The sequence below is a fragment of the Zonotrichia albicollis genome, chromosome 16 (genome assembly GCF_047830755.1).
Source record: "Zonotrichia albicollis isolate bZonAlb1 chromosome 16, bZonAlb1.hap1, whole genome shotgun sequence".
Classification (NCBI taxonomy): Eukaryota; Metazoa; Chordata; class Aves; order Passeriformes; family Passerellidae; genus Zonotrichia; species Zonotrichia albicollis.
In genome coordinates this window covers 4,778,200-4,805,323 of record NC_133834.1, presented here as the reverse complement: position 1 = coordinate 4,805,323, position 27,124 = coordinate 4,778,200, and the positions used below count along the sequence as shown (strand labels likewise).

Below are 27,124 nucleotides of genomic sequence, written 5' to 3'. Positions count from 1 at the left end.
TGAGGGGCTGATACAGCAATCTTATCCTGATGAAGTGTGTCTGCACGTCATTCAGCATTTTTGGAACTGTAAAAAGCAGGAAATGCTGAATCCATTATAAATGTCTAAAGGTTTATTTAACAATGGGCTGATGCAACATCCTTTGAAAGGCCTTCCTCAGCAAAAGAGCTGATTTTGAACAGCAGAGATAAATGGGAACTGAATTGCACAGAGCCAGCGTGGAAAGGTGAATTGAGAGGTTGTGTTGGACTACAAGTCTCAACACAATTTAAGGAGCTATTTCAGTACATAAATATTTAAAATGTATGAACACCAAGCAGACTTGGAAAGGAAGAGTGTATGCCAAAATAGACAAGAACAGAGAAAGGGGACCCCGGGTGTGACCCATGCTCTGGGCTCTGAAAACAGGCAAACCAGCACCTTGACATGGCAGTGGTGCCATTTGTGCTTATTTCCACTGGATGTGGCAGAGACTAAGGAGCTTCTCTGCCTCTTCCCACAAGGCAGCACAGCAAGCTTGGTGTTGTCTACAAGCTTATAAATCTGGCATCAAAAATCCAACGTACATGAAACACCAGTAAGTTTATTTTGGTGTCCAGCAATACCACAGCAAAGCAAGACACCATGCTGAGCACTTCAGAGATCATTCTGCTCAGCAAAAGCACAACCACCTCTTCCATATGCCCATCCCACTGGGATTCCAAAGGGCTGATCCCCCAAAACATCTGCAGAGAAGAACACAGAGGGAGAACTAAGCCTCACCAAATTTCCTAGTGAACTTTACTTTTCTTCAAAAAATAGGACAGTACTTGTAAAACAAAATATTGCTTGCCATTTAGAAACAGGCTAAGCAGCCCAGGATTAGTTGGTACATTTTCTTGGGAAAATTAGACCTTGATGCCATTGTGAAACAAAAGCAATAAAGGCAAAGAAAATGAGATATTCAACAAAAAGTAGTTTGGAACTACTCATCTCCCACGTGGCTGAAGAAAAAAATATGTATTATTTTTTTCTCTTGGAAGATGAAGGCTGGCTGGATCACAGTCACCAGTCTCTAGGGGCTCCACCATCTGTAACAAACTTGCTGTGCTTTTATCACTGAGAAGTCAGGGCTAGGAGCAACCTCTCAGCAAACACTTTCCTAAAGATGTACTCATGCATATATATTATTGTTGATACACACACACTGGGAAATGGACATATGCTGACTTCTGCTTCTCTCCAATACAGTCTGGACTGTGGCTTTTCTCCTCCTGTTGCAGTAAAAAGAGAGCAATTTTTCAAGTTTATACCAAATGTCATTCTATTTCATTTCCAAATATAATCTCCCAGAGAGAAGGTTCACTTGCCCTATTTCCAATCTCTAAAGTTAATACACAAATTTATATTCCTTTCTCCCACTTGCTCTCCTAAATTAAGAGGTGTAATTACTGGGAACGCTCGCTCCAAACGAATGGAGTGCCAGGGGAGAAGGAGCTGTCAGGGCTGGACGTCTGCAGCAGCCACCCTCCCCTCTCCCCCATCCCTGGAGGACCCTGCTTATGAGGCAGTTTCTGTCTTTCCCATTAGCAGGGGTAGCTCACACACAGGAGCAGATGACAACCTCTCCCTATCCAGCCAGGGCAATCAGAAGGGACAAAATGACAAAATTTACTTCAGCCTGCCAAGGCCCACTGGTGCTTGCCAGCATGATTCCTCCTCAAACCCACCTTTTGCCCCTCCTCAGCTCTGCTGACCTCTCAGGCAACATTGAGCTCCTTAAGAACAGCAGAGAAATGCAGATTTGTGATCTAAAAATTCAGCCCCAGTCTCATCACTCTCCCCCTTCCTCATACCCAGCACCCTCTCCAAAGGAAGATTGATTATTATAATCAGACTTAGCTCTGACACAGCATTTGCATTTTCAAAGCACAGCATAGTCATTAACTAATTCATCTACCCCAAGGGAGCCTTAACGAGCATTCACCTCTCTCCCCTCTGATTCCCAATGCTCAGGCAGCCTGCAGCTTGCCTTCCAACACCTCCCCTCCACACTGTGTGGCACCAGCACAACTTGGGGAAACTCCAGACAGGCTCAGCCCTGCTCCAAAGGAACAAGAGGACAAATGCACAGCCAGCCCATTTAAACCAGCCACTCTGTAGTTTCCATACCTAATCACAGCAGGACAGGGTATGGCAGGAAACTGTTCTGCAAAATAAGGTCAGTGCCACATGTGTCCCAAAATGGCCCAAACCTGAGCTGTCTGTCCAGCTGCAAGCATGTGAAGAAGGAATCACCATCACATCACACCCCCAAAGCCCCAGATTCCTCCTGCACAGCCCATCCAACAAACTCTTCCTTGAACACCTACAACACACCTTTGCTCCTTGACTCCTGCCCCTCTCAAGGGTCTTCTCACATCCCAACACCACCAGATGCCCACCATCCCCACCCATCCACCTTCCCTTGTGCTGTATTTATTTCTTTTTAGTAATCTGGGATGGGTGCAGGATGTAGCTTTGGCAATAAGCACTACTACTATTTCCGATGGATGGAAGCTGGCTCAGAGCTCAAAATTAACAAACCTGGAAAGTTCATGGGGAAGAAGAGCAAACATCTTGTACAAGAGACACACAGAGCAGGGGAACTGAAGATGTTAATTTAAACCCATGAGTTTATTCAAGTATAATTACACATTTCAGCCCTCACTCCAAGAAAGGAGCAGACAAGGAATCTCTTCCTCTCAGCCTGTCCTGCCCACGCTCGCAGGCACTGCTGAGACCTCACTGCCACTGCTTGACAGCAAAACACCTTTGACAGCTCCACATCCAAAACCCTCTCTTTGGTCTAACAGCTCATTCTGAAGAAGGATCACCTAATTTCCATGTTCATTCAGCTCAGAGCTCTCTGCTGTTATCAGCCTTGCTCCACCACTTCCACCAGGCGTGTAGATGACTGTTTCCTTTAATTACTACCGAAAGCTCCTCCCAGCCAGGGAGAACAAAACAGCTGGTGTCCACCGAGAGAAGGCAACTCTGGAGTAATTAGCCTTAACTGGCTGACACCTCCTACCCATTACTCCTGGTTAGAACAGCAAAACACAGAATAAGAGCCTGCTTAGGGAACCTGTCAAGGTGCCAGACAGGATGTGCCACGTCCCTGCCCAGTGTAGCTGTGGTGCTGACACAATGGAGTTGTCTGCTCTTGAGAAGAGCATCACACAGATCACTTCTTTCATGCAGGAACAGGCATATTTTGCTAGAATCAAGTCTTCTAGCAGCTATAATTTACAGGCAAAGCAACAAATAAATCTGCAAAGATGTCATACCTCCTCCGTACAGAGTTTGAATACAGTTTGTTTCCTAAAAATATAGCCTCAAGGAGTTTCCTGAGCATTCAGTCAAGAATTCTCATCAAACAGGAGCTTGTAATCCCACCTCTCACTCCCTCCATCAGTTTTCTCGTTGAAAAATCATCACATAATAAACAGTCAGAGAAGAATCTATGCAGTTACCAAGCACCTAGGAAGAACAAAGGGGAAAGAGGAATCCAACATCCATTTTTGTTTCTTTGTTTCCTAACATAAACACAGTGGAATCAATCCTGCTTAATAAAGTAAAGAGAGCAAAGGAGCCTTCACTGAGTGCTTGAACTTAATCTTCTTTCTCTTGCTCACATGGAACAACACACAGCCTGGGTTTTTAGGAACAGCTCTCTCTCCTGCTGCAGCTCCAGAGCAATTTTGCAGTTCACTGCAGCTGGGAGCACTGTTTGCTGGCACATCTTGGCAGGGGCCAGCAGAGCTGCCTGCTAAAGCTGCTCTCTGAACTCCCAGAGCTGGGAAATGTGAGGATGGGGCAAGGGGCCCAGCTGTGTGAAAGCAGCAGCTCTCCTGACAGGGCCTCCCAGCTGCTTTAAAGGAAGCAGCAGAGCATTGAAGAAGCCTTGTTCCCCAAACCCTGCCCGAAGAACAGGTTAAGTAGAGCAGGCTGAATATTTTCTAGCTAAATGACCCATCCTGAGATTAGCCTGTGACAAAAAGCAATGGACTTTTAATGTATAAGAAGTGAGCAATCTCTCTCCTGGTGCCAAAACCCAAAGGTCAGGGCCCTGCCAAGACTGCTGTGCCCATTTCAGCCCCTGGGATGATGCCTGCAGGAACCTTCAGTTGCCAGCAGCAGTCACAGAGTGAAAGGCAAACAGCAATTCCCTCTCAAATACCATATGTCCAACTCTTGTGCCAAAGCACAAATCTGGCATTTTAACCTTTGGTGAACATGTTCTTGCTGCCACCAACAATAAACTCGGAGGCCCAGCTCAGAGGAAAGGTGTACTGGATGTGCAGTGATGACATTAGCACTGAACACAGCATTAACAGGACAGGGCCTGGCAGGAGCTAGATTTTATACAGCCAGTCTTTAGAGGTTAATGAAATATTCATAAATAAGTTAAAATTCTCCTGACAAGCCAGATCCTGTAATACAACAAAGAGTTGTCAGCCTCAATTAAGCAATTCCAAAGAGGTAGGGCTCTGCCATTCATTATTTACCAAGAGGTCATAGGAAAAATTCTGCTCTATGATCTCCTTGTCTCCGTGGATAAATTGGGTTTTACAGCTCCTGCTGGAGGACTCTGCTGCCCTGACAGACCCCAGCCTGCCACAGTTACTACCTACCCCCAGCAACCATCAGCCAAAGGCAAAAAACACTGGGAACAAGCCATTCTAAGGACACAGACGCAAAAAGACTAAAAACAAATGATGTAACAAGCTGATTAGCCTGTCAGTGTAAGGACTAAGTCTTGAAACTTAAACTTTTTTTTTAAGCCTTTATCTCCCTTTTTGTACACACAAAGCCAGCCCCAGGCAAGAAGAGAACTATCCAGCAACCTTTGATCTGCAGGCACATCCTCTGAACATGCCCTCCCTGCCCCCCCCAGATCCCAGAGCTGGAGAGCTTCACATCCCCCTGCATGTTCAGAACAAGCTGTGCTTACAGAATTGGATCTCTTGCATCAGATCTCTCAGGATGGTCCTCTTCTGATGCAGGCACAGCTTCCCAGAGCTGTGAAAGCAGGAGGAAACTGGTCTCCAACCTTGCTACAAGCAAGCTGTAAATCAGTTGTTATTTTGTCCTGTTCTAACATGATTGTTCAACAGCCCAAATTCTTCCTTTCCCTCTCTGGACATGCACAGGCACTTCATGTTCCTTCTACAGCTTCTCCAAGCAGCCTTTTGGGAAGGCAGAAGAAAGGTGCAGAAATGGTAGAATCCTAGAGGTCTCCTGGACCTCCACCTGGTTTTCTCAAAGTGCTGAACATAATGTAGAGATCCTGCATTCTCCAGTAAATTTGGGTTTAGCCAAATTGAACTGAGTGAGTCTGAGGTAGCCCATAAACTTCTTAACAGGTTCTGTAGAGATGAATGAAGCCTGGAAAAGCACAATTCTTGCATGTCTATTAATTACCCTTTTACTAGGTTGTGCCTAATACAATAAAGCCTCTGATAGTATCCCTGTCCTGTTCTGATTTAACCAAGAAACTCAGTGTAACTCAGATTTTAGTGACAACAGCGACATTTACAAGAACCACTCCAGCTGCAGCACCTTCTAAACAAGACAACTACTCACTTTTCTCACTTTTCTCCTCTGCTCAACAACTGAAGAGAAAAAACCTCCCCACTTCTCCCTTTCCAGTCCCTGTTCCTGTTATTATCACAGCTCAGGTTTTAGGGGTCCACCTGTGGCATGGAGGCCACCCCAAATGCTGGGCTGGGAATTAGGGCAATGTCCATGAGTCCCACCTGAGCTGGAATTGCTCTCCAGGTCCGGGTCAGACCATTTACCCCCAGTCTGGCAGCACCTGTCCCATAGAGAAGGGCAGCAGGAAAGCAGCTCTCCACTTCAGGCAGCCACACTTCTTCCTCCTGGCAGCGCTAACCCCGTGTCAGCTCTTATCACATTGGAAGAGCAGAAGAAAACAATCCTGCTGAAACCAAACAGTGCTGCCGTGTCCCATAAAGCTTCCACCTTAATGGATCCAACAGCAGGTTCATTTGTGTAATGGGACTTTTAAACAGACCGTTTATTTCTTTTTAATTTGAAGGGAATGTGCTATTTGATCCCATGTGCCCGGCTAGATTTTTAAAACAGAGATAAACCAGGAGAATTGACTCACTAAGTCTCTCCTTCTCACCTAATTAAAAGAGCATTGAGATAGGAACGTGCAGAGGTGTAGTGCTGATCACCTCTCCAGCTTACAGCAGTTTGGCAGCTCTCACCCACCAGGATCCCAAGGATTCCTCCACACTCTGCTTTGCCCACAGTCACCTGCCACAGATGTTTCTGATGGTGCCACGCTTCTGTGTGCTGAACATGAATTTTCCAAGAGGGAACACAGCAGGTGCAACACACCAACTGAGGCTGTTCATCATTCCTCAGGCTAAGAGAGGGAGAAAAAAAATAACCTTGTCTGTGTAGCTCAGAGCTCACTATATTCCTACCCCGTGGGGAATAACAGGGACCAGTTTTAATGTAGTTGTTTACAACAGGCACTGAGAGCTCTCAGCCAGGGAAAGGGAAAGGACAAGTGCACTCCCATCCCTCTATTCTAGGCTTCAGTCCACCTTCAGAACCAAAACTCCACAATTAAAACAGGGGGAAGACTCAAAATAGGGCATCAATGATTCCTGCACAATCATCCCCCTCTTCTAACAACTCATCATTCAGAATTTACAGGATCACGTGGTAAAGAATGATATAAACACTGTGAAGTAAACAAGCAACAAATGGCTTTGCTGAAGTAAAACTAAAACTACCTGATAGAGAAAAAGATGTCTCAGACACATTCAAAACAAACAAAATTCAATGAAGGCCTTTGGTCTAAAAATACAAACACACAAACACAATTACTGAGAGCACAGAGGCTTTACCACAGAGGAGCATAAACTGATCAGAAAGAGGAAACTACATGAAAACAGAAGAAACAGCACAGAATTGAAATGTCAGAGTGCAAGTCCCAAAACAGCTCCTACAAACTCAGCCTTCCTCAGCCAGAAACCGGAGAAGAGGACAAAGTGGGGCAGATGAACTGATCCCAGGAGGAAGATCAGCACTGGAAATGGGAGATGACCTGGATACAGCTCAGCTCTCCCACCACAGAAGTGGAAGAGGTTCCTGCCTCTATCCATGATCCTGTAGAAGACACTTTTGCAAAACCTACTGCTGGAACATCACCTGGAATGATGTGACCACTGTGATTACTCATCTCCAAAGGAGAGATGGAAAGAGGAAGAGATTTAAAGCAAGCTGCAAGATTCATGAGGAAACTGAAGAGCCTGTTTTAAGAGAAGGCTGCAAGAGCTTGATTTGTTTAACCTAGACAAATGAAAGGCTGGGAGAGAACAATTGTTCTCTATAAATATGTCACAGCATAAATATGAGGGAGGAAGAACAGTCACTGTAGTTTAAGGAGAATATTAGCACAAGAAAAAAATGGATATTAACTGCACATATATTTTCACTTGGAACTGGGAAGATTTCAGCTATCAAAGCAGTCTTCCCATGACAGTAATGGTACAAACAACCAAAGCAGTTTCAAGACAAGCTTGATAAATTTATGGACTGAGATATATACTGAATTTGCCTCAGTTACTGAAGGACTGGACTTTATGATCTAAAAGTCCTCTTCCAGTCTTCTGTTACTATATCATTTCATTCTGGATTAGCTTCTTTTGCTGTCTCTTTATAACCAGGTTCATGCTTTTCAATCTGATTTGAGAAGTGGATATTTCTCTAAGATTGCCTCACTAAAACTGTTCACCCTGCTGCTCAGCTGAGTGCCAGGCTGCTCATCTGTCTTGGCTTTGCTGGCCTCACATAAAGTGTTAGGATAAAATCTGTCACATGGCAAGGAGATTTGCTGTCACCTGCTAAATGAATTCAGAAATTATGCAATACACTTTTGATAGATGGAGACTTCCTGCACCAGTCAGTTGTCTCCTGCCCCTCCCAACCTGTTGGTTCTAAAGATGTTCCAGCAAAGCTTCATTTTTATTTATAACTACTGTGGTTCAGTCCTCTAATCCCACATTTAATTGCCTTCCTGTTACAGAAAATAGAGAGAATTTACATTTCCACTAATGAACACCACTTTTGTTCTTGTTCTCAGTCTGTTGTATTTCTTGCATTCTGTTCAATAACTCTTAAACAAGAATTAAATTAGCTCTATTGGCCATTAATCCAGGGCAGGTATTCCTATACTAAAGTTAATATTTTTCCTATTATCATTGGTGTTACCTGTAAATTAAAAACATAGCAATAATTTTTCCATGTTGCCTTCCAGTTAACAGCTAGTTCCCAACTACATCCAGCTCAGTGTTCTCTGAGTTTATTTCCTTCATGTTCTCTCCTTTCTGTCTCCATTTCTACTCCTGATAACCATCAGTGTAGGCAGTCACTGACATTTAAGTTAATCCTAAACATTATGATTTCATCAGACTGAGCACATGATTGGCTCTTTAACTATTGCTGACCTGCTGCTCTTAAAGAAAGGTCTCCTCTTCTCTGCAAAGAGTTAACCAACACTTTTCCCCAAGGCAAGGGTGTTGATTATATTAATTTTAAGGTGTCTTTATTCCCTCTGTAAGGACACTCAATTTATGCCATTCATTTGGTGACGGCTGCATTCTTGGACTTCAAATCTTCTTTACCTCCCACCCTGCTAAGCAATTCCTCTGATTCTTATATCCATCCTTTTTAATCTGCTGGAGGGTGAAATTTAATTTGTTCCAAAGAGCAGTCTATAGATTTCAGAGCCCACACGGGCCAAGCTGTCTTTTGAAGATGAAAGCCAAAAGATGCCCAAAGCACCTCAGGGTAATGAAAATACAGGTGATGCTTTTTTAATACCAAGCCAACTTCCCTCAGGGATTAATGATGGAGAACAAAAAATCTTGACATGAATGCCCCCTGCTACACAACCAGACTGGAAGAAAGAGTAAGATCAGAGAGCAGAGCTGTTGCTTGGATGGCAAGCTTGAGCCAAACAATCTCCTCGTGTCTATAAAGGGATATAAAAAAGGAAAACGAAAATTACAAAAACAAACACGTCTTCTGTTTCCCTTCCCTCAGGGAGGGAAAGAAAAATAATATAACAAACAAGAAGGCATTTTCCACAAATAATATTTTGGTGTGAGTGAAGCTCTCCCTCAGCTTTAGGCCAGTAGAGCACTAAACTAACACACCATGAGAAATAAGATCCTGGGATCACAGATCAGGGAGCTGTGTGAACTCTGAGCAACCTCCTCGCACATCCTGCAAATAAACGCGCTGTAGCACCAGCTCCAATAAAGCAAACTTCCAGTGCTGATCAAAGTGTCAGAAAAGTGCACATTCATAGAAAAAAAAATGGAAACAACAAACATTCAGCAAATAAAAGACAGAAAAATCCCATGGATCTCTCAGCTCAGTGACCTGAGCCCTATTAAGAGTGGTGACTCTTATGTGTCTTATGGGCATACACTATTCCCTTACAGTATGAACAAGCTTAAACTGTGAAAAAAAACCCCAAAAATAAATAAGTGAAGGGTTAGAGGGAGAGGAAAATCAAAGTTTCATTGTTAATTACATAGCACAATGATAAGGGTAATTTTTCTTAAATCAAAAAATAAATTCTAGGTTCAAGTTCCCTGAAGGATATAAAATATTAGAGGGTTTTTTATGGTTGTAATCACAAACTCATTTCTCCAGCCACTACTGGCCGTGTCTAATTAGGGCAAAGTATGTTAATGATACAGAGGCACAGCCCAGAGATGTCTTCAGTTGCAATATTAATTGCATTTAGGGAAAGAGGCATGAATTGTGCTTATACAAGCTAATTAGTATGGGTTTGCTAATTAATACTGGAAAGTCAAACTGCCTTTGTCTTGTCAACTGCAATTAACTGAAGACATTTAAATTTCCTTTTTTGTTGTTCCTTCAGTAGCACGCTCACTTTCAGTTGACAAGCAAAGAACCCCTGCACTGGAGCAGTGAGAGCAGCCCCTCCATTTCACTGGCATCCCATTTTCCTCTAGCAGGACCTGACCTGGCAAGGGCTCCTTATCACACACACACCACCCTTCCTCTGCCATTGTCCCTGGGGACACAATTCCCTGAGCTTGTCCTCAGAGGAGAGGCCCTGAGTGTGCAGATACTGCTCTATTGAGGTCATGATCCCATCAGACTTATCCCATGAGTATTGTACTTTTAAATATGGCTATGTAAAGAATGAATATTGCTATGTAAAAAATTGCTATGTAAATCATTGACCAGGGCACCAGAGATGCCCCCACTGATAGAAAGAAGTCCTTGGTTCTCTCAGGGAGGTGCTACCAGCCAGTGCCCTGGAGCCAGAGCCCAGCTCTTCATTTCCAGTGCCCCAGGAGGGTGGCAGAGCCATCAGAGCTCTTTGGGGTGGCAGCAGAGGTGTCACCTGCACATAGGTTTGTCCCAGAAGGTGACTGTCCCAAACACCTGCACCTGACAGGTGTTTGTTCCATTTCACTCAGAGCCTGTTTGCAGAAGAGCTGATGAAAAGCAATATCCACATCTGTCAGCACCCAGAGCAAGACAAGCCCTTCAGCATTCCCAGCTCAGCATGGAACTGGGGCTGGAGGCTCACAGGTGAAAGGGATGAAAAGGAAAGTGAGAGGCCAGCAATCCAAACCAGGCAAATAATTTTGCTGAAGTGTCAAATTTAAAGGAGTCAAAACTCAGGCCATGCAGGTGAGACACTGATCTGGAGAGAGGGGAAAAGAACCACATAAAGAGCATTTTGCTGGATGGCAGGAGGAGAGTGGGGCTGGTGGCATAACCACAGGAGCCTGTGGCAGGCAGCTATGGAACAGCCCCATCCAAAGGGGACAGACCTCAGTCACCATCACCACTGCAGAAGACACAAAGTGAAAACAACTTTTCCTACCAGGGAGCTTTTGACTGGGGATGCAGAAGAACCATTTACCACCAGTGAAAAGGAGTTTCTGTCGGGTTTTCCCTCAAAAGGGGAAAAGATGGAAAAAAATCTCTTTTCCTCTGTATGAATCAATTCTCCTGTATTTACTGAATAAATTCAAGCTGCTGAATAAAGCCCACACCTCACAATCTGCAACCCATGGTTAAAGCACCCCAGAAAACAGCCTGTTCATGGGAGGCTGATGTAAGAGTTACTGGAAGATCACAAGACCAGCAGTTTTCCACTGAGAAACCCTTGGGAATAGGCACTGAACACTGACTGCTGCTTTATCCTCTGATGGATGATGCACAACACCAATTAATGCTTTAACACTGCAAGTTCCAGCTTCTCCAGCCCTCTGCTAGCCCACTTAATGCAAGAAACATTTGAAGGCAAACAACTCAAAAAGCAGGCTTAATGAGCCCAAAAGAAAAACTTTTAAATGTTAAAAAAACCCAAAACTCTGTAACATGAGAACATTTAAAACATAACAGCAAGTTTTTCCTCTGATACATCCAGTGAGCACAACACCAAATTGATTGCATAGAATTTGAAACTGTTACAAGGCAGCCCGTAATGAGATCAGCTGGTAAACAGGATTAATTCAGTTTTCTTTGGAAGTATCAGCTGTGGCCTGTGTCACCACAGAAAGCAGCTGGGCATACAAAAATGTTTGCCCACAACGTGAGACCACCCCAGAACCGGAATCAATTAACGCTCTCATGATGGAAAATCTGATGTTGAAACAGCAAGAGGCACAAATTTAAAAAAAAAGATCCAAACAGACGTATGGCAACCCATTAATAGCACAGCAGGGGCACCTCATCCTGCCCTTCAGTGCCCTACTAGAGCTCAGCACAAGTCTAAAAAGACTCGTGTTGGCACTCTAGTTTATGGTTTGGATTTTAGAACAGATGTCTGTTTAGCACCTACTCACTAGCCAGTGCTGCAGGCTTGTTTTATATTAGTAATAAAATTAATCACATCTACAGAATGAATCTCTGCATCTTGGATACTGCTTAGGTTTTCCTTGTGACTAGGAAAAGTTGAAGGAATCCCACAGTTCATCCATTAGCAAAAATATCAGTTCACAAAATAGCTTAACACTGACACCTCATTTATTCCTGAGTATAAAAAATCATATTCGAGTCATGAAACTGAATATAAACCTCCTTGCTACCTGGCTTTGTGTCCTTTTATTGTTTTTGGTCCTTGAGGGAAGTGCCAATAAAATAGACGAACCCAGCAGAAAATTAACAGATATTATAAAAAATAGTTTGTGGTAATTCTCTTGTATCTCATCTGCCTGTTCTTTGAACACCTGAGACTGAATCAAGGCCCCCAAAGAAAGGAGTTAATTCAGTATGAAATTAAATGCTTGCTTCTGATCTAGAACTGCTGAGGAGAAAAGGAATTGCCAGAAAAGGGAAGACAGACCACTAAATCCCATCCAACACTTTTTCCAGGTGAGTATGGAGACAGGCAGTGCCAAGACTGGCAGCAGCAACACAACTTTTGCAATGTTTATTTGCTGCTCATTTCTGAGTATTTGGAACTGATCCACTGTTTAAATGAACTGAACTTTGCATATTGCTGCTCTGTAGAACAACCAGGAGGGAAAAAAAAGGCAGAAATTGAACACTTACCATCTCTGCTCTTTGCTTGTGGTTTCCCACTTCTTCCAGAACCTGAGACAGCTGAGCCTTCAAGACACAGGGGAAAAAAAAAAAAAAAAAGAAATGAAGTCTAGGATGTAATTTTGGAAGTTTAATGAGACTCTTTCCCCCCCTCCCCCCAAAAAATCACATATGGCACCATGATTTTCATGGCATTGAGAAGGGATTAGAGGTATTTGGTGTTTTTCTGTCCTGTCAGCATCCCATGCCAGGAGACAGTCCTGTCCCAAATAGCCTGAAGTCTAAGTGCACAAGAAAAACTAGGTTTATTGCAGAGATGCCACAAGATGACCCATCCCAAATTTCAATCCCATGGTCCAGCCAGAACTGCGCCTCCACTCAAATTTCTGTAAACTGCAGAAAGAGTGGTCTAAAACCCACCCAGTTTCGCCCAGTTTAACTTTGAAGAAGAGGAGGTTTAGCTCCATAGCTCCTGAAAGGAGTGTGTTTTTCAAGCTAACTTCACAGAAAACGTTCTGTGAATTTGTGGGGTCCAGGGTCAGGTTTTGTCCCACAGCCTTCCAAAATGCTGTGGGAAAACATCAAGAAAATGTGCTTTTTAACATAAACCTCTTGAATTTCTATGAGAAAATATCTCAATGCAGCATTTCGACTTTTTAAAAGGGAAATTTGAAATGTAAAGAATCTCAAACTAGAGAAGAAATACCTTTGGTTACCCTGGCATAATCTGAGGGGAAACAGGAACTTGACTCAGAAAAGGATCTTTTATAGAGTTTTGTTTATGAAAAAGGATTTTAAACCAAATGGGTATTTGGGAGACAGTTAAGAGAAGCCCCACATAATACATGAATGCTATTACTTCCCACATCCTTGATTTTCTAACACTCTGCTAGGCTGCAATCAGCCTTTCTCTGCTTAGCAAAAAAAAACCCCAATGTAAACAAATAAAAGAAATAAAAACAACTTTCCTACAAACTGATTCATGTCATTTCAAGCAAATATTCATTAAAATCCTCTGGAGTCTCTCAACTTCCCACCACATATGAAATGAGTCTTTTGAGTGCCACATCCAAACCAGAGACAAACAGCAAGCAAGCAGTTTATTACAATGAAAAGCAAAACATTCAGCTTTGGAGGCTAACTGCACTGAAATGCAAGCAAATAATGAAATAAAAAAATACAGTCTAAGGGTTCAGCACAGCAGAAGTTCCATTTTGCCAACAAACAAGCAAACAGTTCCAAATTTTCCTGGCCCCAGAGCTCAGAGGAAACTGAAAAAAGTTTCAGCCTCTTGCTGTGCAGGGCTGGGGATGATGTGACATTATTTGAGGAAGAGGCACTGAAAAAGGATGAAAAGGGTTTTAACACAAGCCTGGGACCTGGCAGAGGAGAATGAAACACACTCATTAAACACTGCAGGAGATGCCAGCCCCAACCCAAACTGGAGTGCCTGGGCAGGCAAGGGGAGAGAGCAAATGAAATGATCACCAAGCTTGATGGGGAAACATCAGGAAACTGTAAATTTGCAGACACCTGGGAAAGGCTTTTCCCTGCTGCTGCTGAAGCAGGTACAATGGAGCAGGCTGGAGCCAGGAGCTGCTTGGGGAAGAATTAGAAAACAAAACCTTAGAGAGGTTATTTAGGAGAGATGATGGCATAAACTCTGCAAAATACCTCAAGACTGATTGAATATTTTTGATTACAAACTACCCCAACTGTTCTGTATATTTATTAGCTTTCTCTGTATGAAGATGACCTTTAGATGGGAACCACTAGCCTATTCTAAACCAGATATAAGAATTACTTCATTTAAAATTACATAAAAATAATGTATTTTCTTGCAGCAGCTACCAGTCCTGAATTTGAGGTCAAGTCTTTGTTCAGCCTCCTGCTCACACAGACTCCTATGGAATCACAGATAACCCACCCTGGAAGAGTGGGAATCCCCTCAAAGCTCAATCCCCTGTGGTTTTGGTGGGCACCTGGATCAACCCATCACACTGTGCCACGCTTGGTCACCCTCACAGTGTAAATATTTTTATTTATAATGCCAAGGCAACAGTACCCTAGGAGCCTGTTTAACTAGAGGGGTATAAGAGCATTTTAAAGCATAATACCTCCATAAAAGTCAGAAGAAAAGGATAGCAAAGACTCCAATGCATTTTACTTCAGGAAAAGGCTGGAAAAACCTTTTAGGCAAGAGAGAAATAATATAAAGGGATGGGGAAAATTGAAAATACAAGTGGGAAATATGCCATAATTTATCTTGGATATAATATGGCTTGGGGAAAATAACCATTTCAAGGGGCTATGCCAACAGAGACACAGAACCCTGGACAGCAAGTCCAAGGCAGCAGCACAACAGCAGATCAATATGATTTGGAGAAGCAATCAGATAAGAACTAAATCACAAAGTAGGTTTTCTTCATTGCATTCATTTCTAGGCAGCTCATCTCAAAGGGAAAGAGTCAGTAACTAGTGGGAATTCAGAAAGCAGCTACTAAACTTACCAGACTGCTGGAAGAAATGATTTATGAAGATTAAAAGATTTTTAAACACTATGGTTTGACTGCAGCTCTCACAGAAGAGCAAAAGGGACATATTTAATGCACTGAGAGCTGTTACAATGACAAAGCTGGAAACAAGGAGGCTTCCCCAGCTCACTGATGCTGTGGGATGCACTCACAGTCCACAGCAGGGACCCTCCCTGTCCCTGTCCCCCTATTCAGACAGCTGGGGAAGCTCCAGACAAAGCCTAAATTTTCAGCAGGGTCCCCAATGCCTGCACTTGCCAGGCTGTGATGCAGCTGATCTGGATGCTTTATCACGTCCAGTTTGTAAACATCAGCCCTATCCCAGACTTTTTATTAGCTTAAATCAAATATTGAACCTCCCTCAGCTGTTGGAGGACAGCTGCTGGCCAAGTGATTCACTGCCATATTCCTTCCAGGCCACAAGAAAATACAAACTAATCACCAGCAGCATGACAGATGCACACATTTTTAATTATGAAGGAGAAATTAGGCTGTGAACTTAACCCCACATCTCACTTAATCAGAGTGCTGGGGAGGAGCTGCCAGGAGCTGCAGAGGGCCCTGGAGTGGAGCCTGGCACCTGCTCAGCCCCTGCTGCCATTCCCCAGGCATTTGCCAGGAAAGATCTGAAAAAAAACCCAGAGTTATGTTGTTGCTTGGAATGTATCTTAGGAATGAACTGTTGGTTTCTGGGCGCAGCCACCTCTGGCCACATGCAGACAAGGAAAGTGTGAGGGTTGGACATGGGTCCCTCAGGGGGCCCAGCAGATGCTGGAGCTGTTTGCCAGTCCCACCTCAGAGCTCTGCTCTGGAAAAAGCCATCCAGGTAGTGACAGGACAAGGGGTGTTAGGGAAGATGAAACAGGAAAGCCTTATAAATATGATTGCCTGGCAAAAGATTTTGAGAATATGGAAACTATAAGCGAGATTGAGATGAAAGCAAGCTTTGAGATCCCTTAGTTACTGAACAACTGGTAAACAATGGTTTGGCTAGCTGAAGGTAATCCCCTTTTGATGGAGCAACACCCTCTGCTTGCAGGCAGGTCCAAGGGTCAGAGCGGACCCTGCTAGCTCAGCAGAAGGGGCCCAAAGAGGAGTTTTTAGGGTTTAAAACATAACACAGTATGATGATGTAATGATTCTCATAGGCTGTATGTAAATGCTATAGGATTTGTATATTATACTAGATTGGTTAGTGAAAATTAGAATACTGAACACAGAAGAAGATTTATTGTATTGTAACAGGAACCTCGCTCGCTCTCATCCTCTTTACCACGCTCTTTACCTCTCTCTCTCTTTGGGGCCTGCTCTGAGCTGTGGCTGGCAGCTCCCAGCAGGGCCCTGCACCCAGGCCCTCTGCAATAAACCACAAGTTCCAGAGATCTAACTTCAGAGATCTCTCATCTCTGTCCATCCCAACTGTCCTACATCCCAATGCTCCTACAAAGGGGGAATGGCTTCACGCTGGAGAAGAGTAGGCTTAGATGAGACATTAGTAAACAATCTTCCGTGTGAGGGTGGGCAGGCCCTGGCACAGGGTGCCCTGAGAAGCTGTGGCTGACCCAGCCCTGGAAGTGCCCAAGGCCAGGTTGGATGGATCTCTGAGCAACCTTATCTAAGAAGGTATCCCTGCCCACAGAAAGATGATTTTTAAGGTCCCTTCCAACTCAACCCATTCCATGATTCTCTGAGTAGTTCAGCTCTCTGTTAGGGTCTTTTCAACTGATCGTATCCACTTTGGTACCTCAGTAATCTCTCCGCAGGACAGACTTCTGTGTTGAATTTTCAGGCTACACATAAAAGTTAACTTAAAGCTCCAAGGAAATTCTCTTTACTTAAGACACATGTTAAATTCCCACAGATCACTGAGCTCAAGCATTAAGAAATCTGATATGCAAACAAATATTAGGAATCAGATATAGAAATACACAGCAATTCACCCACTGAAGGCAGCACAACCAGGTAATGGAAAATCAAGTTGCAAAGCAGGGAAAAAAATCCTCTCGAGGACTCAGTCAATTACTTTAAGCTTTCAAAAAAAGGTTTGTCAATTCAAAATATTCATCTTACATGACAACATAGTCTAATCTACTGTCAGTGGATTGTCATCCTCAAAAGAGAGTGTCAGGAAGAGAAGAACCTGTGCTCCAGCCTCACTGGGAATCTGCAGCTTGGGCTGAAAGAGGTTTCCAAGGAGAAGAACCAACTCAGCTCCAAGGAGACATTTCTGATTTGTTTAACTTGCTTCCCTGCATCAATAATTTCTCTTCTGTACCTTCCAGAAGTCAGCCTTCACTGACAGCACTGGAGGAGGCTGGTCAGGGAGGGTTTAATGAATGAAACTGAAGCAGTCTGGTGGTGACAATGCAGCTGCTAAACTGACTGCATCCAGAGCCCCCCACTCCCCTCTGGAGGCTGATGCTGAGCTGGCTCACCCTGAATGATGGGTAGGCAGCTCAAAAGTGAGCCCCATTTGTAGGGAAAAATTAACTACTCAGTCTCTAATGAACAGTCTTTCTCTACACAAAACAATACCCTCTGCTCTACAAGCAATTAGCAAATCGAAGTGTTCTCTTTGTGGACCTGCATTAATTTACTCCTCGATGTGGCACATTAAATAGCTCACAGGTACAGCACAGCAGTGGCAACCACCAGCACCATAAAATAAAAGCTTGCTTCAAAGAGTTTGGGAAGCAAAATTAGGCGTGCTGCATACAGGGAATAAATCAAAACAACCTTCATTTGGAAATATCATTTTAGTCTTATGCTTTCATCAAAAAACATGATTATCGTAACAGTCACATTAATACAATGTTGGTACTCTACAAGGGAGAGAAACAAGCAGCACATTCACTACCTCAAATTAGAATGAGCAATTTTTATTCTTTCTCATCAGGGGGAAATACCTGAGAACATACACTGCTGCCTATTTTGGGATTGTGCTTTCACAGCTAGAAATCCCAATGAAAGTCCCAGAAAGAAGGCCACTTGTTGGAAGAGCAGCACCTCTGCAGGGAAGGGGAGGAGGAAGAGGCTTTCCCTGGAAGAGCAGGAACACAGCTGCAAAAAATGGCATTTTTACAGCTCACTGAAGCCCAAGATACCCTTAGAAATATTTTATATGCAACAGTTGTATGCAAATCCAAGTCAAGTGTGATAATTGGCAAATTTAGGTATAATGTTAATTACCAGCTATTTCAAATTAATTAACTTCTAAGATAAATTCTTGCTTCTCCTCTTTGAGAAAGCTAACACACAATTTAAATTTACAAGGATATATCGGCTGCCGATCACAGAAATAGGGAATCTTGTATGTTCCAACATGCCAATTCACTTCAGTTTCCTTGTGCTGGCTGCCCTCCATTCCCTGGGTGATTTCACAGTCACTTATTTCTCTGATCACTCACAACAGAAGACACAAGATGAAGCCTCCTCGCTCAAGGTGGATGGCTTGAGTGTGTGGTTAAAATGTGGTGTGACCTCTACAGTGCCCAAGCCAGAACATTTATCTGGTGCCATAGCTGGGGAAGAGGGAAGAAAGAGAAAAAAGCAAAATATCACCTATTTTTCTATCAGATTCAGGAGACACAAAGCAAATAATGTGCATTGAAGCTGCAGCTGAAATACAGAAGGAAACTTGAAAACATGGCAGCACTCCCAGGACAGTTCTGATAAGGAAAGCACTGACTGCAACAATTAGAATTCAATCCAATGTAGGAACATAAGCACCATGCTGATGAGTTACATGGAACAACACAGGAATAGGATGAGAACAATTTGAAGAGAACTTTGCAGTCACTAATTACCTCTCAGCAAAGAATGAGGCTCTGGCTTGTGAGAAAAACAGAAGGAAAACTTTGATTTCACAAAAGCCACAGACAGATTACTTCTGGGGGTGGCAGAGACTGAGCAGAACTAACTCATCAGCCACTTGCAGTCAGACTTCACTTTATTTGCATATTGTGATCCTGCATATTAAAATACTGTGAGAACTGAAATTAAATTTTCATTAGTGTTCAATCTGGAATCTCACCCGTGGGATTCAGCTTTCAACAGTTCATGCAGGCATTTCCCTGTTTACTTCAAAGTCAGATATCCATTTATCTCATGCCATCCAACACTTGGGGCCTTCAACCCACTGCACACCATTATTGTCCAAGGGCAGCAGTGCAGGATTGTGTCTGCACCTCTGAACGGCACTACAGAATTACTCTGAACTAACTGGCCATTTCTAATTTAATGTTTTTTGATGCTTTGTAGTTGAAATTGCCAATTTTTCACAAAACTGCACCAGTTGAGATCACAGTCAAGAAGACAGTTTAGTACCAGCCACTGCTAAATAATTTCCTTGCTGCTTTGCAGGCTCCTTCTTGCTGTTCTGAAGAAAGTTCTCCTGGTTATAAAATCAAATGCACATCCTTTATAAGGTGGGAAAGAAGAGCTACAAATAAACTCTGCTGCTGTCTCAAAAGCATCCAGAACACCACGTTATCTCACAGGAGCTGGATTGGAGGTGGCAAGGGGCTCTGTCTGATGTAAAAGTGAAGAGGAAAATTCCCCAACAACTTCTGAACGTGTTTCAGAAATTTAAATTCAGTGAAACCACACTCACTCTAACTTGCAGAAAAGCTGCAATAGGCAAAGCAGAGACCATTACTTACTGACATAATTTATGAGGATAGGCTTGCAGATCAATGAAAAGCATGTGTCTCAGGCCACAGCTTATGTAATTTTCCATGTAATTTAGTCCTTAATTTTACCCCAAGCAAGGACAGGAAACACAGGAAACAAGAATGCCTGTAAGCCAGATGTCCCACATCTCCAGGGACTCGTGCTCCTGGGCATCACAGCAAAACCACAACAATCCAGGGACTGAAGGCCACTGCTTTGTCCAGAGCAGTGAGGGTGTTTTCCACCAAAAAAAACAGAGCTGCTCCTTCTCTGGAAACCAGTTTAGTACTGGATTTGTGCAGGGAAATGCCGCCCCCCAGTGAGACACAAAAAGCAGCTGGTTACCTAAATCAGGGAGAAATAAAGCAGAGTTCTTGGGCACTAAACAAAAAAATGAAACTGCAAATTGAAAAATCGCCAAAGTCATGGCTGTAATTACTGAAGACAAAGGGAAAACATCTCCCCTAGCAAAGATATGGGCTTCTGTCAACACTTTATCAAGATTTACCGGACAAGGGGATAATAGCCACACCTTTCTCTGGCTCTTGAGTCTCAAGGACAGACCAATCTCTCTCCTTCTCTTTAAGAGACAGAGTCACTTGAAATGTCAAGAATACTTGACAGTAAGCTTAACATAATGAAATAACCCCAAACTCTGCGTGGTTAGACTATGAGAAAAGGGTGTTAACAAAGTGACTGTGGAACAACTGATATGAGATGAAGACAGGATTCCAAGCCAAAATTGCCCACATCCTTATTCCTGGTAAATACTTGATCTAGCTTAAAGTAAGGTGCAAGTCCTGCAGCAGAATCCTGGCTTTTGTTCCTACTCTGCCTAACAACTGAGGCCTGGGGGAAAGCACTAAACTCTGAAACTCCTCCTTTTCTCTCCCTCTCGAACCTAAAGATAATACTGACTCTGTAAAACGCTTCCAAAACCTTTGAAAAAGGATAATCTCTGAGCACAAGGTGCCACTATTGACACAAACCACACCTGATGGGCCCCAGCACTAAAAGGATTAAGCACCAGGATAAGTGCAGAAGTCCAGCACCAACACGTTCAGAGGTGGCAGCAACCTCATCACCCTGATCCTCAAAGCAAAGGTGACCTTCACAGATGCAATAAAATGTAAAACTTGGAGAAAAACCCTGAACTTCTCTAAATCTACTCCATCAACACTGTTCACATAATCTCTCAGGCAGATGCTGCTGGGGAAGGAAGAGAAGCAAACTGGGAGATGGAAAAATGCAGAACTTTCTATCCAGGAAAGGATGAGTCCCTAGAGATTGGACAGCTCCATGCCAGGCTGAAACAGTTAAAATGAGGCAGGAAAATTGTGGGCTCAGGTAACAAAACCACCTTAGTTCTGCAAAAACATCTCATAACAACAACGTTCATTTGTTGTTTTACTGCGGCTGCGGGTGAGGTGAGGCTGTGGGGCAACACCCCAGAGATTCCTCTCTCCTTCTGTTTTCCCTTGATGTTTTTATTCAGCACCTTGCTAAGAAGGAGCACAGAGACCAAAAGATTAGTACAGCTCTGCTGGGAACAATCTACTTTTGTAATAGGTCTCCTTCCCCCCTTCCTAATCAAATGGTGCTGCAGTCCCCTGGGGAGAGAATACAGTGCCAAACAAAAAATGTGAGTTTGCAGCTGCCTCCTCAACAGCAAAGGGCAGCCTGACTGATGAAACTCTGCCAAGCCAATTGCTTCCAGCATGATGCAGTCGGCCAGCACAGCATCTCCAGGACACACACAAGTGACTGCGGGATGCTGATGGACTCTCCTAAGGAGTCAGTCCCCATCACTGGAACACCCATCAGAGAAGCCTCTGCCACGAAAATTCTCTTTGTGGTCTCAGAGAAGCAGCTGAGTGTGAAGATGTAGCAGGAAGTTTCTTCTCTTTTGCTGCTCCTCACCAAAAGTTTTAACTCAACAGCAGAAAGATGAAACTGGTGTATTGAGGGCCAGCTGCAAATCTCTTGCCAGGAGTAAACCAGATTAATATATTAGTGCAACTCAAAACCATTAAGGAGTACCAGCCCATTGGATAGGGAAATAGCAAATGGGCAAAGAAATACAAAGTATCTGGAGGACACTAAAGAGAATTAATTTCACTGTGCTGTGGGGTCAAATCTCTAAAGGTGAAGGGATACCAGCACTCAATCCTGAAACAGAAAAAGCACATCTGGTAATTCATCACTGCTTAGGGGATGTAAAAACAGGTACTGTAAGCAATTCTGGGATCTGGTGAGCACAATGTTGTATTAACACTCCTGGAATTGGGAAGCAGAGTGAGAGACAAACAGGAGACACAGCAGCTAATGGGAACAGAATCCCTTGCTATTAGATGCAATAAAGAAGCTGGCTGAAGTAGGGAGGAACAAATGTTTGTGCATTTGTTTAATTTTCTGGTGAAATTTTAAGCCCAGCTCATTTATTTACTTTTTTTTCATCCCGTAGTTATCAGCAGAAGAAATTCAGGCTCCAAAGCCTTCTCTTGATGAAAGCAAACATCAGTACTCACCAAATCCAGAAAAAGGAAATGTCAAAAACTAGAAGTGGTGGCAAAGTGACACCCAGCATTCATTAAACTGCCAACTCCTTCCTGTGCATTTTTGCCAGGACAACCTCCCTGGATCTAAGTTCTCCCCATCAAGTTACCTCCAACTAGGTTTGATAGCTAGAGGGAAAGAAACCACATCTAATTCATGAAATTTGTAAATTAGCCATCAAAAATGTTCAGTCTTATCCATTCATCAGAAAAAAATGGTGGAATTACAGCTCTACCTAAAAAAGCCCTTCTAATTTCAGCCTGATGAGTCAGCACTGCTGCATCTCATCACCAGGAGTGATTCATTGTCACTGCACTTCTCAAAGTCAAGAATAAGGGTATTCACCCCAATTCACTGTCATCTCCTAACTCCTCTGGACCAAGCACTGTGTTTGCACACAGCACTGTTCTAATGATTTATGTGAGTGTGTCACTTTTAATTTAAAGGGATAAAGAGTTATTGTCAAGTCTACCAACCATAAAGCAACATTTTCTTTCCACTGAGCTGACAGTTGAATACCTGGAAAATATTCTTGTTTGCCAAGAAAGGAGAGGGCTCTACAGCCCATGGCTTTAGGGTGTCAGTGCTTCTGAAGAGAGAAGTGGATGGCCAATGTCTTTGGAGAGAATACCAGGACTTGGGAGAGATTAAAAAAGGCTCACCATACAGCTAGAATCTGAATAAAAATCCAGACAAAAGCAGTATGGATGGAAAGTCTCTGCCCCAAGTGAAAGTGAGGAAGAGGGTGTGGGGTATGGATGAGAGGCCAAGAAGATGATCTGTGGTCATTGCAGGATGAAACAAAGACTATCATAAATTAACCATTAGCTATAGTGTTCTTATACAAGTCCATTAATATCAGTCACTTTTGACAATCTTTTAACTGCCAAAACAAGGCTACTGAGCAACTCTTACTCACCTTACACCCCTGAGTGGGCCAGTGCCTTCCTTTGAGCTGCCCAAGGCTGGTGATGATGGTGATAGCCCAGAAAAGACATCTTTAATGGTGCTGTGAGCTGTGTCCCTGTGATATCTGCTATGATATCTGATATCCCCACAAACACACTCCCAACAGGAGCCCTCAGGCATGTGGGCACACTTCCTTGTGTTGTGAGCCAGCCAGGAAACAACACTGGGAAGTGAAGATCTGTGTTTAGATCAAACTTTTGTTGTTAGCTCGAATCAAGTTTGGTTTCTGTTCGAGTTCTCAGCCCTACTGCATAGGTTGTCCCAGCTCAAATAAAGGTCAAGGAGGGGTTTCAGCCAGCACAATCCTTGGCTTGGGAAATTACAGCCACAGTGGTTTTGGCATGCAGCACAACAGTGGGGAGAGTGCCTGAGCCTCGGAGGGGCTCCAACAAATTTCAAACGCTCTTGGAAGTTGCTAGGTAACAACATCCACCCCCAGGACAAGATTGCACAATGTTTGCTCTGACAAAGCTCTGCTTGCCTTGCCCTTGCTTCCACCCTGGCAATGAGTGTGTTGAGGACCTGTCTCCTCTGCTGCCAGAGCATTTCCAGCCTCTAGTCTGGGTGCATAGTTGGATTTTGCTGAATAAAGCAAACATCCCATTTTAAACATAGCTATTATAATTAGCAGAAGCTCATTGCTCAATTCCCCTTCCAGACAGGGATTTCCAAATGTCAGTGTGCTTAGCACAGCTGATCTGTGCTGGCTGCTCTAAACACAACTGACCTAGGAGGGTTCAGAGCATAGAATCAAATCCTATCATGGGCAGTGAGATGGAAAAACAAACAGAATAATTGTCCTTCTTTAGCCTGTACCTTCATTTTCCTGTACCATTTGCACCAAGGCAAGGTTAGCAGAGATTCTTTGACACAGAAAATTCATGTTTGAGGCCAAGCAGGAATTTCTTTTGGAATTTTATATCTGTTTTCTGAGTCAGCCCTCCACAGTACTCTGCCTCATCCTGCTTGTCCTGCCAGGGTATCATGGCATAAAATCAAAGGGCAGTGAGGGGAGAACAAACAAGGGGGAAAACCCCAAACTAGCACAGCTACTGCTGCTAACACCTTTTGCAGAGGCTCTGGCAGATGCAGAGACCAGTTTCAAACAGTATTTTCTTTTAAAACCTGTTTTGGGAAAGCAAAAACAACCTACATCGCTACAAATTATTTGCAATATTAAAAGAAAATTGCCAAGTATCTTTTCCCAACACAGACCTCCTCACACCAAAGATCTCCTCCCCTTGAGGGAGAAGTGCAGCCCTTCCATTTCCAGGTACTGCATAAATCAGTGGCCCCCAGCTTTCCTGCAGACACTTCAGAAACCCTGGCAGTGCTCCACACCTCAGAATGTCCCAGGCTGAGTTTATTAATGTGGAGCCTCTCCCCTGTGGGGTACAAGTGTCTCACCCACAGATCCTGCCTCGTTGTTTGGGATACACCAGTATAAACCCATAAAGGGATGAAGCAGATTAGCACCAAGCTGCTCAATAAAAGCAGAAACCAAAGCTCAAAGATGACATGAACTTTGCAAGGCCACATGGACAGTCATAATTTCCAGGTACAATATTTTACCCCATCAGGTTTGTACTACAGATTAAAGGCAGAATTTGCCTGAAATTTAAGGGAAAAAGACTGGAAGGAACAAAACCCCAGAGGTTAATAGCTTCTCTATCCAAAGACATTCCCTATACTGAAAAAGGAAAAAATCCTCCAAGATTCCAACAGGAAGAAAAAAAAAAAGGTGTGAAATACCCTCAAATAAAATCAAACATCCTTGCACACCATGGTCATGCTCCTGTAACTTCTAAGAAGAGGAACAAAACCCTTCCACTTTTATCTGAGAATTTATTCAAAATAAATAAATCCCAATGGAATTTAGGCACACTGTAGAGGCTCCAGCAAAAATCATAAATAAAGCAAGAAAACTAAAAAGATCCTTTCTTGGCATGCTCTTGAAAGAAGGATTCACCACATTTCTGATTGACTGCCACTGTGGTTTAAATGAATCAGCTATAAATAGGCAGCAAATGCAAGGCAAGCATTTGAAGGAAACAGCAAGGGGTTTTTTTTGTTTTCTCTTGTTATTGCTTAATGGCCTGTTGGGAAGGAGGTGGCTGACAAGGTAGAAGAAATGTTGTAAAAATATAAAGACTCAGAAAAAGATGGGGTGTGTGGGAAGGAGGGATAAGGAGACATGAAGACATTCAAAGGTATGAAATGTGCAAATACATTTCTGCCTCTGGTTTTCCAGAGGAGTGAAGGATCAGGGATGGGGACAGGCACACAGACCTGGAGCTAGGGATGCCCTGGAGGTCCCCTCACACCCACAACTTGAAGAAGGCTTTTATGTTATCAGTAGCTGCAAAGTCAAGCTTCTGTGGGTCACCTTGGACTAATTTCTAGTCTTTCCCACATATCAGATTGAGGATATGAAGTGCAGCATAAAGAAAAGCACTGGAAGTGTTTCTGCAGCCCTCTTGTGCCAAGAGCCATCCAAAACAGGAGTGGCCTCAAAATTATTAAAGTTAAGCAGCCATCCACATCATAACAAAAGTGAAAATACTCGTGTCAATGAACACCAGAGCTGGAGGAATCTGAGTCACACCCAGAGAGGATCCAGTTTCTGAAAAGCATTTGCAGGGAAATCTCTAAAAAACTACTTTTAAAATATTGAATAATCACTTCTCAAAATAGCTGGAGCTTATTTCACAGCTCTTGTTCCAACTGTCTGCTCACTCTCCTCCTCTCTCCCACAGCTAGTCTGACTGCACACAACATCCCATCTCCAGCTCTCTGGCATCTTTTTAATTACTCCTCTTAATCCTATGCTCCTTCTTTTAAGACTGATGGAAGCTCTCACAGAATCCAAGGAGCAGAAACTCTTCTGGTTTCCCCTCCCAAGGCTCTGACTAGTTTTAAAGGCCTTCTTTACTCCTGCAAATATTTCCTTGCAATATTTCCATGGCAGATCTTGCCAGTGAGCAGCCAGGACCTCCCCAGAGCCTTCTCCATGGAGATGGAGGCTGATCCCATTGCAGCTCTGCACAGACTTTTACAGCTTTCTCCAAATTCATTGTTTCCTCCTGTAGGAAGGAGGAGAAAGCTATCAAAATAGCCTGAAATCCAAATTTTTAAACTTCAGCAGTTAATATCTTGCTCTGCTTAAAAAACAAAAATAACATTTTGGAATGGATATGCAAGAGGTACAAGAAAAACCCCTGCAGAGACAGGATCAGAGCAAGTAAAGAACAAGTAAAGAACAAGCCTGGTACATATTCTGTGTTTGCCAACCATCAGTTTAATTCTCACTCTAAGATCCTGCAGGAGAGGGCAAAGTGGAGGGTTAATGAAACCCTGTGTTTATCCCAGAACTGAGCAGCAGGAACAGAAGAGAATATTTCCATATGCTGCCCCATCAGTGCTGCTCAGTTTTGGGCCGAAAGAATTAACTCCAGAGAAAGCACTGCAATTTTATCTTGCATGTGGTCCATTTGTTTCCCTTGGCCCTTCTGCTGAGGCTGCCAAAGATGCCAGACAGGATGATATTTCTGGGATGTGGGTGTTTATCTTCTCTGAGCGAACAGCAACTCATTTCAGGAAAGCAATCCAGCAACTCACAACTGCTTCTTGCTCCAGCAAATGCAGCCTGGCGAGGCAAAAGGTGAAAGTGCCTGATGGTCCCATTAGAAACCTTTGAGTTTCCTCACTCCTGAATGCCTGTTGAGCAAAACTGTGCTATGGAAACATGAGAGATCTCCACTTGGCAGGGGAAGGGAAGAAGTCAGGAC

General features: G+C 43.4%; 1 protein-coding gene across 3 annotated transcripts in view; it reads right to left on the bottom strand.

The window, feature by feature from the left end:
- Positions 1-27,124, bottom strand: part of MAD1L1 (mitotic arrest deficient 1 like 1) — a 347,982-nt gene that overhangs the window by 166,959 nt on the left and 153,899 nt on the right. For all 3 annotated transcript variants that reach the window (XM_005487395.3, XM_074552971.1, XM_074552972.1), the window contains one exon: positions 12,616-12,672. In XM_005487395.3, the coding sequence (XP_005487452.1) occupies positions 12,616-12,672 (57 nt within the window). The remainder of the gene's footprint in view (positions 1-12,615; positions 12,673-27,124) is intronic.